Source organism: Cydia fagiglandana, chromosome 11 (genome assembly GCF_963556715.1).
Source record: "Cydia fagiglandana chromosome 11, ilCydFagi1.1, whole genome shotgun sequence".
NCBI lineage: Eukaryota > Metazoa > Arthropoda > Insecta > Lepidoptera > Tortricidae > Cydia > Cydia fagiglandana.
In genome coordinates this window covers 18,920,068-18,941,556 of record NC_085942.1, presented here as the reverse complement: position 1 = coordinate 18,941,556, position 21,489 = coordinate 18,920,068, and the positions used below count along the sequence as shown (strand labels likewise).

General features: G+C 37.7%; 1 protein-coding gene across 1 annotated transcript in view; it reads right to left on the bottom strand.

The window, feature by feature from the left end:
* Positions 1-21,489, bottom strand: part of LOC134669136 (tRNA dimethylallyltransferase) — a 310,456-nt gene that overhangs the window by 157,237 nt on the left and 131,730 nt on the right. The window contains exon 3 of the mRNA XM_063526681.1: positions 20,983-21,401. Within this exon, the coding sequence (XP_063382751.1) occupies positions 20,983-21,401 (419 nt within the window). The remainder of the gene's footprint in view (positions 1-20,982; positions 21,402-21,489) is intronic.

Sequence of the window (21,489 nt, the reverse complement as noted above, 5' to 3'; positions counted from 1 at the left end):
TAATGAAAGAGAAGTGCTTCTTAACCTACTTCAATACAGAAGGTCAATCGGCAATCATAGACATTAGGTTTATTGGGGGTGAATATATTTTATAGTAGAATAATGCAAATTCCTATGCTGATATCTAGAATTAAGTAACTACAGTATCTGTATTGTGTTACAGAAATAAACATTTTTCACAGTAAACTGCCAAAAATGGAAGAAATACCTATGTTTTGATTTAAAATACTTACGTATTTAAACATATACTTATTTAGATCTAGAAATTTCTGTAAAATTGTATCTCGCAGTGAATTTCACCCATTATTAAACAATAACGTATGTTAAGCATGCCTCGTAACCGCTTCACTGCGAATTCGGGCAAGTAACCTATGTTTATGGGACACAAGATGACACGTACAAGGTCAGGGTCATGACCTCGGCCGCCATCTTGCCGTTCGTGGCCCTGGGGAGTGGGGACATAAAGGGGTTTACGAATTTTACGACCGCACCGATGTTCGGCGAAGGCTGGTACAAATTGGTAATATTGTCATGAAAAAAATAGATGTATAAATATAACTACTTACCCCCTTATTCATAAACGTTTGCTAAAGTTGACAAGCCGATAATAATCGTTTGTCCCTTTCCGACGTATTGGTATGAAGGAAAGGAACAAACGATTATTATCAGCTTGTCAACTACAGCTACACTACATTGTTATCGGTTAAGGAAAATTATAAAATGATTGGTTAAGATTTTAGCTAGGTATGTTCACGGAATTTTATTAACTTCCTCCGATGAGTCACGCTTCAAAAATTTAAGTTCTTCAAATAAAAACTCTTAAGACGAAACGGGAGCTGAGCTAAAAGTCAATTTTGAGATGTCAAGCTGAATATACCCGTCGCTCTGACGGGGCCTAAAACCGCGGCGTGAGAGACTGTATTTGTATGTGTAATGCACGCACACAGACGCGTGCGGTGCGCCCGTACTCGCGCTGGCGCGCACCTCACTGATTGCAATTTGCATTGCCACTTTTTGTTACTGCTACTACTAAGTAGGGTAATTCGCCAGTAACTGGCCACTTTTAATAACTGGCCGCCCTAAACTAAAAATGAATCCTATTCACCTATAAACAGAATTCATTTTAGTATAAGGTTTCAATAACTTCAATAACTGGCCACTTTATACTAAAATTAATTCTATTTATAGGTGAATATAATTAATTTTTGGCTTGGGGTGGCCACTGACGAATTACCCTATTGCGATTGAACTTTTTTACTTACCCGGCTTACGTTTACGGAACTCGATATCGAATAGGGTAATTCGCCAGTAACTGGCCGCCCTAAACTAAAAATGAATTCTATTAACCTCTATACAGAATTCATTTTAGTAGATATAAGGTTTCAATAACTGGCTACCTTATACTAAAATGAATTCTATTTATAGGTGAATAGAATTCATTTTTGGTTTGGCGTGGCCAGTTACTAATAGTGGCCTGTTACTGGCGAATTACCCTATTTATGTACTTAGTGGTTAATACTAGTATCAAGTAAGTATATTTTTTTCAATAATGCTCAGAAACGAAGTATAGACATGACAAATATAAATATTAACGTCTTTGTAAGGCAGGATTGGACATTCTATAGAGTAAGAGTAAGTGTATGAAACAACCAATTCAGCTAGGACTAGGGAATGCTATCTAGATCTCGCAATTTCGAGATCTCGCTAGATCTCGCACGTATTTTCGAAATGTAACCTAGTTGACAGGAAATCTCGATATATGCAATCTCGGTCGAGATCTCGATTAATATATTCGAGATCTCGAACAAGACTGAAAGTGAAATACTTTGTTTTAAGTAATATATGACCTTAGATTCATGTTGTTCAGGCAGTGCTATTATGTGTTCGGCTTTAGCTCTATTATTGTTACGCAGTTTCTAAGTAAAGGTAAATAGTGGTTTAACATCGATAGCATTTCATAGAACTAAAGTAAAAATTAAAATTGATTTTATGTTAAATATTTAATTTGTTGTTGTTATTTTCAAAATATAACATGAGGTACCTTAAATAAGTAGTATGTCGGCGGCATATCGAAAAATTGTAATCCTTGGCGTATCATGAAACGCCACCATTTCCTGATCTAATATTAACCCAGGCATATCACGATCTTCCTTATGGAAGAGACGGCAGATCCATCAGAGCAATGCATTCTTTGATATTCCTAGCTTCATAGCGGGCGCATTGTAAAATAATTGATCGAGAAATCATATACATATTTTCAATGATTTTGTAAATGACTACAGTTATGACTACGGTTATTAGAAACCAATTATAGTATGTTTAATATTCTTTCTAATGGTATGCATCACCAATTGATCAGTAAAATAGAACCCGAGAAATAATGATCAGTTGAGGTCGGTCGCCCGCCATTTACGTGACGGAACAAAATTCATCATTACTTTGCTATATGTATAATATCATACATCAATAAAACTTATGTTTTTGGAAAGCTAATGAAATTTTTCGTATATTTTATAATAACATTAATTGCGATAAAGTTATAATTTATTGAGTTAGACGCATGTTTTGTCAGTACTTATGCCATCCATGCACGGTACAAAATCATATATTTTAAATATTTTGTAAATGACTACAGTCATGACTACGGTTATTATAAAACAATAATTGCACGTTTAATACTCTTTCAAACGACATCTCACACGAACCGATCGGTACCTAGGGATTGCAATCCGGTCCGGCGGATCCGGTAATCCGGCCGGATCCGGCGCTTTTTAGAAGCTACCGGATCCGGTTAACATCACCGGATCCGGACCGGATCCGGGAAAATAGAAAAAAAGACCGTACGCAGCACCCACTGCGCGTTTTAGGTGAGATAAAGGGGACGGATAGAAGAAAGAAGTTAAACAGAATAAAGAACGAATGAAAAAATCTAAAGTTAGTGTAAAATAAGAAGATATGTAATATGACGATAATTGAGAACAGAAGAGGATTTCCTCTTCTTTCATGTCGGTGGCACGAATCGGCACGATACGACGGTTACTTAAATAATTAGAAGTAAAAATTAAAGGATGGAGAAGTCATGGAAAGCATTTGGAACGACCGGTCTGGCCTAGTAGTGACCATTCAGTGACCCTGCCTATGAAGCCGATGGTCCTGGGTTTGAGGATAGGTCTCCGGTAAGGGCATTTATTTGTGTGATGAACACAGATATTTGTTCCTGAGTTATGGGTGTTTCCTATGTATACTTATAAGGATGTATTTATCAATATTCTATACGTATATAAATCGTCGCCTAGTAGTACTACCTGAAGCTAGCTAGTACCTATATTACAAGCTTTACGTGGTTTGGGGCTACGAGTAGGTCAATCTGTATAAAATTGTCCCTAAATATTTATTCATGATTTATTTATTTATTTGTGATTTAGGCTATAAAACTATTTTCACGGATAAAAAATGAAAGCAAGATAATACTTATTGGAGCGCATTTCATACAATTTTGGTTAGAAGTAAAATAGCTTGTTACTAGAATGGATCAGGGTTCAAATAACTCCATCAAAGAACAGTTACGAAAACTAGTCCTTTCAAGGAGTTCCATTTCCCATCCCATAATTATCCCGTTAACAGGCTTTGGAATCGGGTGCATTACATTTGTTATAATTACTTTTCATATATTATAGTTTGATATATCGTTATTTTGAATAACGTACTAAATGGCATACTACCGTAATACCTAATTAACGATATACATAATGTTATTATTGGTATAATGGTCATAAGGTATATTTACACTTCGTCTAATATGCATCGCCATAATTATTACATACTCTAAAGCATATTATTTGTTATAACAAGTGACATCACATAATTATTTATATGGCATAATAGTTGCATGACATAAATGGGTTAGGTTAGGTTGGAACTGCGACTCCGCACAAACGAATAACTACCTAACAAAAGGGGGGTTAGGTTAGGTTAGGTTAGGTTAGGAACTTTGACCCTCCGTAGAATAAAATACTCTAGCAAAATAAATGGTTTAGGTTAAGTTTGAACTGCGGCCCCCGCAGAACGAAAACCGTGAAAAAATTGGTTCTGTTAGGTTAGAACTGCGACCTCCCTAAAATAAAATAGCTAGCAAAAGCAGTAGGTCTGACTAAAAAGTATGTAAAACTACGTTATCACTGTTATCAGTAAAATAAGTATGTCAAGAAATCTTATACAATGTATGTATTTATACTTGATAAAATTGTATGAGGTATTACGTTATACAAAAATATAATATAACAAATGTAATTATAAAATATGTCTATATACTCTTTGAAAATTATATTACATTGGCATTATATCAATGACAGTATAGTTGAACTCACAATATAATAAAGGAAACGTATAATAAAAATTACATTATAACATACAATAATATATCAAGTGGCGTTATAACAAATGTATGATAGTTTTTTTATAATTATATTAACCATTACACACCCTTTGGAATCTAATCAAATTTATAATTTTACTGTAAACGTAAACAGAATGTGCATGATTGAATATAATAAAATTAATGACTTAGATTTCAAATACCTATTTATTTTTGTTTTGAGATTGACTATGTGACACTTTTTAATACATAGTTTTATATTATTGTTTTAAAGTGATTTCTTATTAACTTCAAATTGTTGTTTTGTGAATAAATTTGTAAAAATACCCTTTATTTCTCATATAACGCATATAACTTGAAAAATATGTCATTTAATTAATTTTAATATCCTTATACCTAACCGGATCCGGTCCGGCCGGATCCGGCCGGATTGAAAATCAATCCGGTTTGCAATCCCTATCGGTACCATAGGACTAAAGACGTGAACAAATATCAATGCTGGTCGGCCGCCCACTTTTTCCTTCCTTTTTTTCGACACATCCCCCCCCCTTCCATAAAATAAAAACCGGTTTATTCATATTCTGGAGACCACGAGGAACACGTCCATACCAGTTTTAGGTATTTAGAAGAGATGTCGACGAAAATCGTGAAGGAGACGACTTTTGTTTAATTTGCCTATAGACTATAGGAATATCAGAATATCACACCTTGAGGTTTGCGCAAAATGGCTGGTGTTCGCTAGACAGATCATGAAATGTCGGCGTTTCATTATATTCCTAGGAATATCTCGATACGCCCGATTTTACGATGTCTATATCTATGGAATTCTTAGAGATTATTGATTAAAATAACACATTTTTAGTTACTTTGTCAAATTCGATCTCGTCGAGATATTAATCTCGATCCCGAAAATCTGACTGTCGAGATCTCGAAACACCCAATCTCGATTCGGATTTTTCGTGCGAGATCTCGAATCGCCAATCTTGGTGCGAGATTGCATTTCCTAGCTAGGACCTTAAATTGCTCGACAATTACGGAGCGTGACTGTACCTAAAAATTTTGTAAACCCATACCCATAACCATGCAATAAAATATTTTTGATTTTGATTTCTAATTTGAAATATTAGAATCAAAAAGTTCAAAATAGATTGTACCTATGTAACTACAAAAATGTGTTCCCTCTCAACGCAAAACCCCTTGTGTCTTAGGAGGATCTAGATATTTTCACACAAGACGGTTTATCGATAACTTCTTACATCACTAGATTATCGACATTAAATGTCGACTATTGCCCATCACTTTTCTGGCTGTGTACGTATTTAGAAACTTGACTCCGCCCCTAAAATTAGTGCGGTAGGGACAACTGCAGCTGAGGCGAAAAATCCTGCGTAAAAATGACAAAAATCGAGGTTTCGTAGTCCTCTTTTTCCTCCTCCAAAACTTAACCAATCGTAACCAAATTTGGAAATCTAAATGATTATGAAATTATCTGTGTCGGACCGTTTTGCTTTTTTGGCTAATTGATATCAGTTTTGAATACCACGCCTCTCATTGCGGCATAGTCAATTAGGCCATTTTTGAAGGGCTCTAGCGCCTTAAAAAACAAAAATATAAAAAAAAGCAAAACGGTCCGACACAGATATTGACAATATTAATCTGTGTTAAAAAAATCATTGCTCTAGCTTCAAAAACCACGGAGGAAAACGAGGACTACGTTTGTATGGAGAAATGACCACCCCTGTTGGCTCTTAAGAGTTATAATATAAGAGTTGAGTACCTATTTTTCGTAAGTACTTGTGTGTTCTTATAATAATCAAAAATAGCAAAAAATAAAAAATTAAATAAATAAATAATTATGGAAAAATATTCTGCAATAAACAATGTCAAAACCCTGGGAGAAATATGAGTACGTTTGTATAGAGAAACGGTCGTCCACAATCCTCATAAAACTACGCGTAACGCCACGGTATAACGGTCATACACATACGTTGCACTGTTTGAATAGTAGCGTGCGTATATCTGCTCACATAGTACTACAGACGCGGCAATGCACTTGCAGACGGTGAATCACAAATTGTCATGTGACTGGTGCGCTCCGCTTGGCGCTACAGCTGAGATTTACTTAATAAGTACATGTTTGAATAGTAGCGTGCGTATATGTGCTCACATAGTACTACAGAAGCGGCAATGCACTTGCAGACGATGAATCACGATTGTCATGTGACTGGTGCGCTCCGCTTGGCGCTACAGCTGAGATTTTCTTAATAAGTACATATTTGAATAGCAGCGTGCGTATATCTGCTCACATAGTACTACAGACGCGGCAATGCACTTGCAGACGGTGAATCACAAATTGTCATGTGACTGGTGCGCTCCGCTTGGCGCTACAGCTGAGATTTACTTAATAAGTACATGTTTGAATAGTAGCGTGCGTATATCTGCTCACATAGTACTACAGAAGCGGCAATGCACTTGCAGACGATGAATCACGATTGTCATGGGACTGGTGCGCTCCGCTTGGCGCTACAGCTGAGATTTACTTAATAAGTACATGTTTGAATAGTAGCGTGCGTATATGTGCTCACATAGTACTACAGACGCGGCAATGCACTTGCAGACGGTGAATCACAATTGTCATGAGACTGGTGCGCTCCGCTTGGCGCTACAGCTGAGATTTACTTAATAAATACATGTTTGAATAGTAGCGTGCGTATATCTGCTCACATAGTACTACAGACGCGGCAATGCACTTGCAGACGGTGAATCACAATTGTCATGTGACTGGTGCGCTCCGCTTGGCGCTACAGCTGAGATTTACTTAATAAGTACATGTTTGAATAGCAGCGTGCGTATATCTGCTCACATAGTACTACAGACGCGGCAATGCACTTGCAGACGGTGAATCATAATTGTCATGTGACTGGTGCGCTCCGCTTGGCGCTACAGCTGAGATTTACTTAATAAGTACATGTTTGAATAGTAGCGTGCGTATATCTGCTCACATAGTACTACAGACGCGGCAATGCACTTGCAGACGGTGAATCACAATTGTCATGTGACTGGTGCGCTCCGCTTGGCGCTACAGCTGAGATTTACTTAATAAGTACATGTTTGAATAGCAGCGTGCGTATATCTGCTCACATAGTACTACAGACGCGGCAATGCACTTGCACACGGTGAATCACAATTGTCATGTGACTGGTGCGCTCCGCTTGGCGCTACAGCTGAGATTTTGTTAATAAGTACATGTTTGAATAGCAGCGTGCGTATATCTGCTCACATAGTACTACACACGCGGCAATGCACTTGCAGACGGTGAATCACAATTGTCATGTGACTGGTGCGCTCCGCTTGGCGTTACAGCTGAGATTTTGTTAATAAGTACATGTTTGAATAGCAGCGTGCGTATATCTGCTCACATAGTACTACAGACGCGGCAATGCACTTGCAGACGGTGAATCATAATTGTCATGTGACTGGTGCGCTCCGCTTGGCGCTACAACTGAGATTTACTTAATAAGTACATGTTTGAATAGCAGCGTGCGTATATCTGCTCACATAGTACTACAGACGCGGCAATGCACTTGCAGACGGTGAATCACAATTGTCATGTGACTGGTGCGCTCCGCTTGGCGCTACAGCTGAGATTTACTTAATAAGTACTTACATGTTTGAATAGCAGCGTGCGTATATCTGCTCACATAGTACTACAGACGCGGCAATGCACTTGCAGACGATGAATCACGATTGTCATGTGACTGGTGCGCTCCGCTTGGCGCTACAGCTGAGATTTACTTAATAAGTACATGTTTGAATAGTAGCGTGCGTATATCTGCTCACATAGTACTACAGACGCGGCAATGCACTTGCAGACCGTGAATCACAATTGTCATGTGACTGGTGCGCTCCGCTTGGCGCTATAGCTGAGATTTACTTAATAAGTACATGTTTGAATAGTAGCGTGCGTATATCTGCTCACATAGTACTACAGACGCGGCAATGCACTTGCAGACGATGAATCACGATTGTCATGTGACTGGTGCGCTCCGCTTGGCGCTACAGCTGAGATTTACTTAATAAGTACATGTTTGAATAGTAGCGTGCGTATATCTGCTCACATAGTACTACAGACGCGGCAATGCACTTGCAGACGGTGAATCACAATTGTCATGTGACTGGTGCGCTCCGCTTGGCGCTACAGCTGAGATTTACTTAATAAGTACATGTTTGAATAGTAGCGTGCGTATATCTGCTCACATAGTACTACAGACGCGGCAATGCACTTGCAGACGGTGAATCACAATTGTCATGTGACTGGTGCGCTCCGCTTGGCGCTACAGCTGAGATTTACTTAATAAGTACATGTTTGAATAGTGGCGTGCGTATATCTGCTCACATAGTACTACAGACGCGGCAATGCACTTGCAGACGGTGAATCACAATTGTCATGTGACTGGTGCGCTCCGCTTGGCGCTACAGCTGAGATTTACTTAATAAGTACATGTTTGAATAGTAGCGTGCGTATATCTGCTCACATAGTACTACAGACGCGGCAATGCACTTGCAGACGGTGAATCACAATTGTCATGTGACTGGTGCGCTCCGCTTGGCGCTACAGCTGAGATTTACTTAATAAGTACATGTTTAAATAGCAGCGTGCGTATATCTGCTCACATAGTACTACAGACGCGGCAATGCACTTGCAGACGGTGAATCACAATTGTCATGTGACTGGTGCGCTCCGCTTGGCGCTACAGCTGAGATTTACTTAATAAGTACATGTTTAAATAGCAGCGTGCGTATATCTGCTCACATAGTACTACAGACGCGGCAATGCACTTGCAGACGGTGAATCACAATTGTCATGTGACTGGTGCGCTCCGCCTGGCGCTACAGCTGAAATTTAAGGCCGAGCCACACCGACTTGCGTGCGCGTGTGCGTGCGCTAAAATGTTGGAGCCGCACACGGTGTGCCGTCTCTCATAAGGATCTGTATACTAAACGCCGCACGCGCACGTGCACGTCACACAGCCGGTGTGCACAGGCCTTTACTTAATAAGTAGGTACAGGTACATGTTTAAATAGTCTGTTAACATTACTACAGACGTGGAATCCACTTTTAAAACAGCAAAGAAAATCTAATCTAAATGAATGTTACTGAATATGTATCATTCAAAATCGTCATTTAAAAGTGAATTCTACTAGCCAACATAAGGAAACCACTTTGAGAACAAATCAAATTATTTTTATAATCTTCTATTTCCGTTTAAGGATAAGTAGCAATGACAATGGTATCCTAAAGATATTTGCTGTAAAGTTAGATACTCCGTTAGCGAGACACTGGAACAGTCTACATTGTACTGGATCCGTTGACGACTGACGGGATGTCTAACTTTATATATAATTATAATAATTAACTCTTTATTTTATTTTATTTTTAAATTACTTGCATACTATGTTACTAACCATAGTTTTGATAAGTCTTGTAAATATATAATTACTTACAATTTTAAGGATATGTGTGTCTGAATTAAATAAATGAATTGAATTGAATAAGGAAACAACTCAGGAATTGCATCAAATGACTTCGACACTTTAGTGGATAAAATGCAACTTTCTCGTCAGTTTTTGAACAATCAAGAGAGCCTTTACGAGCTAGTGTGCTGAAAACAAGATAAAATTGCAACAGTACGCAGCATCAGGCGCAGTGCGGAGCGCGCCGCGCGGCCGAAGGGTGCGCTCGCGCCGCGGCGCCTCCATTACGTGACGTCACATCCGCCCCCATTCACCGGCCGCTCATTCATAAACTACACGGCCATGCTCACGTAACACGTGCCTCGAATATCAACTCTATAAGTATAGGAATAGAGTTTCATTTTGAGTGGAAGTGGTGTTTGCAATTAAAAAAGTTGTTTTGAGTTTTTTGCACGCCGCGCCGTATCGAGCACGACATGGTTTGTTAAGAAAGATGAGTTATTTGAGTCATTTAATCATTATTCTCCTTTTTTAGCTTGGGTAACTATGTGCGTTTCGGCGGTTGCTCTCGGACATAATTCACACACGGCCAATTTAACTTTGATCCTCGGTTAAGATAATTTGTTTTGCATTTAGGGTTCAATTTATATTGGAATAGATTTTAGCTGACTTGAAAACATTTGTGAATTGTGTACGAATTAATTGGCAAATAAATTAAGAATAAAATATGGTTATGGTTTTTTCTAATGGTAGTTTCGAAAATTGAGTTAAATTTAGAATTTTGATGAGGTTTTTTTTGTAAGTTTGCAGGGTTTTTACTTCATTCAGTTCTCAACACGTTACGGTATGCGCGGATTCATTCATGTGGCCTGAAGTTGCCATTTAAGTTGTATTTTTAATTGGCTAGATGAAACTAATAACAATTTGTAACAATTTTTTTAGTAACATTACTGGCGGGCGAGGTTTAAATAAGTTTTAATTAGAGGTTTCAAAGTAATCTTAAAATGATTGAACGTACTTTTGACCATAGATACATACTTGCTGTAATACACTTTCATAATTCAAAACAATGATTATATGTAATTAGTTTTACTAAATTAAATGTTATGATTTTCCTCATACAGCTTAGAGGTCAAAAAACATTTGCTTATTTTGAAGATTATTCGTCCTGTTTATGACTGTATATATATATTACTTATAACTCCGCTCCGGTAGTATTTATATATATGTATAGAATAGAATACTATCAATTATGTACAAATATTAATGCCGAGTGTTTCATAGAAATGAACTCTAATCCGATAATCCTACGCACTCAGTACATTGTAAGTAAAAATAGACATAAAATGCCACAATTGACGGTCTAATTTCCTTGAAATTAGGGAATGCAAATCGGTTATTTTTTGTATGGAAATAATCGGTTTTTAACCGAAACCGCGGTTATTTCCACACAAAAAATAACCGATTTGCATTCCTTACTTGAAATCAACCTAGCATTTGTCATCATCATCATCATCATAGGCCTTTTCGTCTATATCAGACGATTTATGGTGTAAAACCGTTTTTGGTGGCTAAATAGACCGATGCGAGATCGACATGGTCTACCACAGGTCTGACAAGAGAAGTTTGCGGAAACCGGTACTGAGACACCTTGTCGTCGCCTTTGCCTCTTGTCAGCGAGTGCGGCGAACCAGGTCTCATCACAAAACTTGCGACCCTCCACAACACGTTTGCGCCATTCCGTCCGCTGCTCTGCGAGCTTCTCCCAGTCTTGGTGGTCTATATGGAAGGCAATCATGTCCCTCTTTGCGCAATCTTTAAAGCGAAGCAATTAGCATTTGTAGGATTACTATAACACGCCCCATACTCAGATTTACTACTTCAAGACCGATAAATAAAACGTAACTGCGAATGAGGTGGTTCAAAGAATTCATTACTACTAGACACTACATTTGTACAATGCCACCCAAATAATGCTCGCTCACAAACTAACAATGCGGGGACGTACGAACGAATAGACACGGCAAACTTTTTCGCTTCATAAAACGCAAAAAATATTACCAATAGATCCAATAGAGATTCCAGAGTCAGGAAAAAACAGTTATAAAATTCAATTAAATTTCTTTATTTAAAGACAACAATGGCCCATAGCTTTCCAAGCGAAAACTCCTGTGGTTGTTAACCGTTTGACAGCCAAAGACGTCATCTGACGCGCGCGGCGTTCAAAGGGTTAAGGAAAATGTAATGAGAACACGTGAACTTTGGCTGCCTTTTCGTTGAAAAATAAATTAGATTTTTAGATTTAAAAATCCCTCATTAAAAGCTTCTAAAATTCATACTTTAACCCAAACCAAATATGCTCATCATCATCATTTAAAAGTATCGGTGGAGTATGCGAGGTGGAGTACTTGTCGGTGGAGTATGCGCCAGTTTTCGCCAGGTTCTTTAGGTCCCTGTAAGGCACTGGTCCCACCGCGAGCTAGTAAGCTATGAGCTATCGGCTATAAACACGAACAAAAGATAAGCACTCCCGTGTAAATAAAAGAGACACGGCGATATTTATAGTTACTCGCCCAGCGGTGAGCTATAAATATCGCCGTGTCTCTTTTATTTATAGTTCGTTTTTTTTAGCATTAGAAAGAACTCCACAGAAGTAAGCGTACAGTTTTTATCAGGCTCTTTTATTGTTAATAATTATTGAATTATCTAATGTAGCACGGTCAATACATATAATTTACTTCAAATTATTACCGCTAAAAGTGCCGGATCTGGAACCACAAGCTTACTTCTGCGAAGTTCTTTCTAATGCTAAAAAAAACGAACTATACACGGGAGTGCTTATCTTTTGTTCGTGTTTATAGCCGATAGCTCATAGCTTACTAGCTCGCGGTGGGACCAGTGCCTAAGACACGACATTTGCTTTTGCTTTTAGTTGTTATGTTTAGCTTGCTCGTGGTTTTCCTCTTCCTCTCCTAGCTTCGATTCTGCCTTCTAATATAGTTTTAAAGAAAGTGTCGTGTCTTATCAAGTGACCTATCATTTTGCCTCGTCTATTTTCTATGGTCTACCAAATATGCTGCCGCGTCTAAAAGAGTGCCAGGTCTACGGCCATTCATGGCATTATAATGGTAATAAATAACTCAATATCGGGCACATTTCTGAGCCAGCAGGGCCATTCTGAAACTGTTTCAATTCGGTTGAGGACGAATTATTGTCCCAAAAGAACCGACAGCAAATAATCCAAAGGGAAAAATGAATGTATTATTGAGTTTGGATTGATTTTATTTTGATCTTTGGATGTTTGTTGCTCAATCAAGCAAAAATGGGTGAATAAATTTGGATCAAATTTGTTTAACAGAAAGTATAATATTGCTCGACTTGGCGGTAGGGTTGCCAGATCGAAAGGCGATATTATCGGGAAACAATATAATTTTTTCGGGATTTTGGGACTTAAGTCGGGAAAAAAAATACATTCAAATTAAAGTAATTGTATTAAAAACAACGATATTTTACATTATTGGCACTAGTCAGCTCGCTCGCTAGACGAGAGTTCGGAACTTGAAATTATTGTTTTATAACGTGAAGCTGTTTTTCGGGACCGTTTACACTTTGTCGGGAATCGGGAACACATGCTAAAAATCGGGAGAATCCCGCCAAATCCCGACCATCTGGCAACCCTACTTGGCGGGGGCACTACCGTGCCCCCAGATAATCTTATTTACAGGATAAAAGATGATATTTAGATGAAATTAATAGGGAGAAGAGTTTTGATTATTTTCCTTGACACTGAAATGTTGGCATAGTTCCACCGGCCGAATATTCGGCAGCCGGATACCGAATATTCGGCGGCCGGATACCGAATATTCGGCCGAGGGTTGCTTTGGGTACCAGGGGCCCTAATAACCAACATGAAAATCGTTGATAGAGAACGCCAATTCAAAACATAAATATGAAAGTTAAAATTTGTTTGGCGTTTATCCATGTACGTATGTCTTCTTGGCTAGGCCCCCTGATCCCTAAAATTATGATTCAACAGAATAGCGCTCTAATCACACATCACATTAAACATGATATTTACGACATAAAGCCCAAAGGGCAGAGGCCAAGTACGTACTCCAGTGCGGTTTGGGTACTCGTGACGAATGTCGCTCGGAATTCGCGACAGAACCGACCTGCCGCCACAATTGAACTCATTTCCTTATGGGCGATTGCGTCATCCTTGGATGTGGGATTCATAAAGCTCGGTATTGAGGCTGTGAAGTCTTTAGTTTTACTTGGTCTCTGATATTTTAAGTCCTGGGTACCCCTACCCACATAAAAATAAATTACTGTTCCAGTTTCTCACATCTTAGGTGAATAGGTGCTAAGTTAGTGCTAGTACCATTTTGTACCATTTGGAGTGGATACTCTAGGTCAGCGGTCGGCAACTTTTTAGCAGCCAAAGGCCACATAGTAGTTTACGAAGTTGACGCGGGCCGCACTTAGTTAATATTTATGACTTTAGCAGACATTGTCGTTTGTCAATATTACATGCAAAATAGCCAGGGAGGTTCCCGGGCCGCCTGTTGCCGACCGCTGCTCTAGGTCCATGGGGTCCCAGCGCGCATAAGCTGTTCGCAGAAATCACGAAGCGTCTGGTTGACGTAACTGGTGACCGAAGAGCTGGCGGCTACCTCGCACTTCGCGCTTCGTATCAGCATTGCGATACGGCAAGGAAATGCCGCCAGCATCCTTGGTGCAATGCCTCAAGGGCCTATTTTAAATTTAAGCTGGTTATTCATTTAGTTTAGTAATATCACTGTGTAATATATTTGTATAAAAAAGCTTAGACGGTCTCTAGATGGTTGTTGTGAACACCGCAGGACGCGCCGAAGGACGAAGGCTAACGTTTTTTATGATACTATACTTTATGCGTAGGTACTACGAATAGGTTCTTCGTATAATGAGACAATTTTAATAAGATACCATGCTTCATAACATATACGGATTATGGGTGTTTTTGTTACCCGATTGTCGAAAAATGTTCGAGCATAAGTTTTTTATGCATTTCCATGTTTTAATTTTATGCATACTTGGCATGAACATGAACATCTACGTCACATACGTAGGTATAACGTAAGTACATATATTTATGTCTAGTGATAGTTTTCGTAGCTAAAAATAACTATACAAAGAAACTAGAGCGATTAGTAGTTTTGTATTCGAAACTGAAATAACATGAAATTTCATATTAGTTACTCATTTCAGAACGTCGTTTTAAAAAAAATTAAAGCCTAACTTCGTATAGGCCCCGCGCATGAACTATAGAGGGCAGCATAGGAGCCGTCAGATTATTGGCGCGAGGTGTAAATGTGTCGTTTATACTTCGGATGTAGCCCATAAATCCCACAAGATGGCAGAACCTGCTATGCACGTGGAAACGTAACGACGAGAACGGTAGATGGTAGCACTTTGCTTTGGAAATGTACATGTGCACATATGTTTCCTATTCAGACCACAAGATGGCAGACCCTCCAACGCGTAAGGCCCCTATAGCGGCTGCTAGATTCGTGCGACTCTTATGGCTCCTCTACACATGGGCCAACGCCAGCCACTCCAAGGGACGCATTTATACGTTAGAGGGAGCAAATGATATTGCTATCTCATTCTACCGCATGGCTGCGTCCCTTGGAGTGGCCGGCGCCGCCGGCCCATCGTGTAGAGGAGCCATTAAATCCTATACATTGTGACACGTACTCGGCACATGTAAGTACTAGGTAGTAGGTAGGTACCCCATTATCAAACATGGCACACGTGGTCCCAGTTATGCCCATCTTGACCCCATTTTCCCATAGGATCGAACTCGGGACGTAGCGTATCGCAGACGGAAGCTTGATAAGCCGCGAGGCCGGCATGGCAACAGGTAAGGCTGTGGTTGGCCTGAAGCGGCCGCGGGAGCGGTTTTAGGAGCGAATCTCGACTAAGCTTTGTTAGAGGCGAACTGCTTATACAAACTCAATTTTGTTTATAAGAAACAAGATTATTATTCAATCAAAAAGTTATGGAAGACAATTAACAGCATACAATTAGTATAAGGTAATTAACTAAATCTGGCCTATCCTAAAAGAAAAAATTACGTTTTTATTCAAGTCACATCTTTACCATTACTTTTCGGAAATGTAACCCTTAGAGATCCGGAAATCCTTTCTTCGTAGAGAACATGTTAGTTTCCAATTTTAAGGTCCTATCTTTAATAGTTTAGACTTTTAGATTGTTCGTTGCCCGCTAGTTCATATAAAATGCGATTATTATATAATTTTAAATTATAAAAATTCTAACTTTATTCTAAGAATCGCTCCACATATATTTCAGCGTATTCCGCTCCTCGTATAACTGGCCACAGCCTTACTGGCGCCATTGCGTAGTACAACGCGGAATAAGTACGCGGCTGAATTCCGCAAACGCGACACACCAGGGCTGCCTCCGGTATGTTTAGATACAGATTATATTATTAGGTCAGATACACATACATTTTCACAAATGTATCATAGGATTAATAGTTTTAAATAACGTTAGGTACACTATTTTAATTCATAACTATTACATTTAAATAAAAAAAACCCTCTACGTTTTATGCTAAAAATGCCTTAAATGTGCCCACTGATTAACAGTCCGCCGGACGGCATCGGCCTGTCAGTTGTTCGGAACTGTCAAAATTTTGTTCTAACTGACAGGCCGATACCGCCCGGCGGACTGTTAATCAGTGGGCCCCTTAAGTAGGTACATCATTTTGGAAAGGAGCTGATAAGCCACAGACAGATCTTGGCGTAAAACGTTTTACGTCGGGGTCGGGGGTTAATAAATAAACATAGGGATGGTTAGGTATCAAGAGTAAACATTAGCTACATTAAATTAGTTATTTAGCTCGTTTTCTCGGATTACAAAAATAAAGATCAAATGTGTCCATATTTTTTACATATTTCAGCAATTTAACGGAAATATTGACATATATTCACTTAAGTTCTATTATTTATTTATTACATGATTTCGAAATTAAGAGGCATTTTAGCCAGATCGCGCGAAGGTCAGCAGACGTAATATTCTCAACTTTTTACACTCTACAACTACTACAAATTTAATAAATAAGAATTATACCAAAGAGCAATAAAACAGGTCACTTTGTCCCCTGTTGACTCGTTCCGCTTGCCACTGAATGTGAGTAGGTATATTATAAATGTAACACAATCCGTCGGGTCGGCCTAAATTCAGTCTTGACCTACGACACTGTTGTGCTCCACTTTACTGCTTGTTTTGTGAATATCGTTTTTTTGTCACCCACTTATTTGTAGTTTTGGTGACATGTTTTGAAAGTAATTAAGACTTATTATGCTCTATTTCGTTCGTTTTATAAACTGGAGCTATATAAACTAATTACAGGACTAGATATACCTCATCTCATTGTATGTGCAAAGTTTCATTACTATCCAACACGTTGTCTAAAAAAAATTATAACGAAACCACGTTTGTATGGGATTGGGAAGGTGAAATTTTAGTTTTGAGTTTGCTGGGGGCTCTTAATGCCAAACAGCATTAATTTTATAGCATTGTTAGGTATGTAAAGTGTTCTATAAATACTTATATTTATATTTTATCTGTCTATGGCATTCACTTCCAAAGATCGTATGTGGCAACCCTGCCAGTCCTGTAGGGCTGTCTGTTTAATAATCACATAATAAATAATTCGGGTTATCGCGTAACCCGACTCGGGTGCCCACGCGTCCACTACAATTTGGCGGTTTAGTTTTATGGTACTTTTACTAATATTGCTAATACCTACACATTACTGAGTGGTTAGTTGAGGTTTCTAAAAAAATGCTTGACACTCACCAAGTCCCCCCGCAATCCTGACAAAGGACTGAACATTGCCTATGCTATGATAATCCCCTTATTTCATAACAGATTGGTATTACCATATGAAATACGATTTCATGTTTATTTTTGTACATTACTTATCTTATTAATGCCATCCTATTAAAAGGAGCTATGTCTTGCACATTTAAATATGGCCGACAGGAAAATTGCGAAGGATGCGGTGACATATTAATGAATTATAAATTATAAGTGACAGTTGGCGAGCACGGTTGGGACATGTGCAATAATGTCTTTATTAACGTATATAACCTGTTTGTTTGATAGCTTAATAACATTGAGATTATAGTTTATTTAAACTCGGCGAACGCTAAACTACAAACACCTATTTAAAAAGGATAAGAAATGTTTCGTAAAATTAATATAAATAATGTGCAATAAAATTTAGGTATGTATAAAAAAATATCACTTAAGGCCGGAAAAGGTCCTGTAGAAGGTCTGTAGGTCTCCATACAATGTAATGTAATAGTACCTAAGTACTACTAAATTATAAGAAAATTTGCACGTTTGTGAGCCTAAATAAGTACGTCTAAATTTCATAGTATTGAAAGTTTGACGATTTTCTAGTGGGTGATATAAAAGTTATAAAACAGACAACTTTATGAGTCAGAGGATTTCGCGTTAAAGTGATACGTATTTAACAGCACATACTAAACTGACGTAAATAAACTACACATCTCTACAGTCTGAGTCAAACTGATTCTACATTCTACTACGCTACCTACATGATTTTTATACAGATGATTTATTGTTAGTATTAGTCGTAAATATACACTACAGTATTTTTATCTATCAAATATACTAGATCATTTTTATTTCAACATAAAGCCGACATCGGCTTTTATTGAACCATTGATATAAAGATCAAAGCTCCAGAAAGAAAACATCAGCACGTAAATAATTATGGAACAAAATATGTTTCACAATATTTATTCAGTATACATGATATATTAGTCTATTAGATAAGTAATATAGGTATCAAATAATACGCTACATTTACTATGAATAAAATTATCTTGAATAATTTGACAGTAAAGCAAATGGACTACTTTTCTTGTAAATACTTGAGCATCACCTACGCCAACGTAGCAAAAAAACTTGTCTATTAGTTCCGACACAATATAATATTTCCCAACACTTAACCATTTAAATATGACGGACAATGTAAAAAACATACAGGTTTCGTCTTAAAACATTTTCGTGCGAAATTCATAAGAATCATGGTCACACGAGCGTCTAGTAGCGAAGCCAAGGTCATGGCACACAGACCACGAGGATGGACATTCCTGTCGCTTTTACGGTGCATTGAGTCCAAGGATAACAATAACCAGTATATCAACGCTTTTAGAGTAAGGCTACTTCTCTCAGATGCCGAGGTCTTCTTACGCTGGTTTATTTGTTATCTCGAATGACCAGCGTTTGCGTATTAAAGAAGAATACGAATTGAGGGCCTTGAATTCGGGCAGAGGCCCGCGGAAGTGATATTCGCCGCCCACCATAATGTAAACTCCCAATAGCTTGTAATTTCATGTAAGTGTGATCCAAAGTTACTGGTTTTCGGTTTTATGTCACCTAGGCACGCGGCCTTCGAGTTTAATAGCGTATTAATTTGATTGTATGGATATTTTTGGGAGGTTTCCATTGGGTTTATTTATTTCGTGATCGGTATATTAGTTAGCGAATTGTTGGGGTTCGCTAGGGTGGCTTTGTTTGTATATGATTCGCTCTCAAACATCAAATGTTTGTAAATATGGTTCTAAGAAGGTCAATTTATACGAGTATAATACGAAGGCATTCTTATAAATATTTCCCTAGATATTTGTTTAGTCATTATGTCATTCATCAAATACATAGTTATTTGAAATTGAAACCGCATTATTAATAAACACAAAAATATTTTGGTAACCTCATCTTAAAGGCATAGTTTTTAAATTTGGTGCAATATTAGCTTATTTTAGTACCGTAAAGGTGTAAGGTGTTTTGTGTAGAAAAGTTATTAGAGAAAATGTTATTTTTTATAACTATATTAACTAATGTAACTGTCTGTATTTGACGCAGTAACAGACGGGTAGAAGGACAAACGGCATAAAGATATCATAGAAGAAAATGCTAAAAAGTGAAATAAGTGAAAATTTTTACAAAACCTTATGTACCAAATAAAAATAAGCTAAACATTTCTCGTTTGCAAAGATATTTGCATGGTAGTTTTCTAGTAACTACATAGTCTCATTTTAGGACTAATCTAGTTCATCTCTGTTTTACGCAGGCAAATAGGTTTGTGTCACCTACTGAGATAAAAAAAATGTCTCAACTTCTAATAACTACAAAAACACATTGCCTGTATGATATTTATCTACCTACTACTGAAACACAAATTTACTCTTGCTACAATTATACTATTAATTTAATATTTATTATCTTATTCAAAACCTTTAATATACCTCTAATCAGTTAACAAACAGAGCAACTTTACTGTATTAACAATTATACCAAAACAATTGATGTGAGAACTTTACCTAAAGATGTTGAAAACGATTAAGTACAGGTTAAGGTAGAAACAAAAACAAGATACCAAGCAACAACAAAACAGTAAGTAATTGTATCAACAATATTAGGCAACAGGAAATGGAAAAGATACAAACCGTATCACACCAAACAAAAAGACAGTTGACGTGGAATAAAACAAAACATATCAAAAAGAACCCAAGTCACTACGAAAACAATACAAAAAACGTTTCTCTGGAAGCAGCTGAATTAATTGAACTTTGACATTCACGTCTAATTAACTTAGATAACCAAATAAAATTACCAATTTAAAATGAAACATCTAAAGCACTTTACCACGTAAGTGATAAAGGCGATAGTCATTAATTTGAGCTTGTCCATAAATTTGTATCTCCAGTTGTCACTCACAGATTATTCACGAAACTACTTAGTTACAATGAACTGATTTATGAAGAATCGTTTTGTGAATGGATTCGTCGCGGATGCTTGGTTTATTTGCGTTTCTGTATTCGTAGGTTATTATTATTCAACTAAAACATTAGATTACAAGTATGAAGTATGATGAATTCGTATTTTAATATTGAAAATGGAATATAGATAATGTTCTATTTTGTATGTAGGTATTAACAAGCTGCACATAAACCTAAGAATCCTAAGTTGTTCCTGGATATACAAACATATGCTAGTATGTACTAAAGTTATATTGAAAAGTCACTCACCTTAGCATCTTGCGCCTGTTATTCGGATGCAACCTTTCCGCCATAACCGGGTCTATGCTCATCAATCTTAAATGTATATCTTCATTCGTTAACAGCCTTTCATTATCTACTTCATATTTCACTTTTTCTTTATCTATTTCATCAGTGATCTCAATCTGTGGTTTAGTTTGACTATCATCGTTATTTGATTCTACCGTTGTTTCTTCATTATTTACATCTTTTGCTGGACGTTTTGCATTCGGTTCATCAGCACTAGGACCTGCATCGTCAATATCTCTTTTTATTGTGCTTCTATTCCATAGGAGCTCTTCAGAATCTGTCTCTTCTTCTACTAGGATGTTGTAGATAATAGATTCCATGTAATAATTTGTTCCACCAACGACTATTGGGATGTTCTCTTTTTCTGTTAGCTCTTGTATCTGGATGGGGATGTTAAAGAACATATTTATAGATTGAGTAAAAAAATTTAAGCATTTTAGGAAAATAGGGGAGCCCTGGAGACTTTGT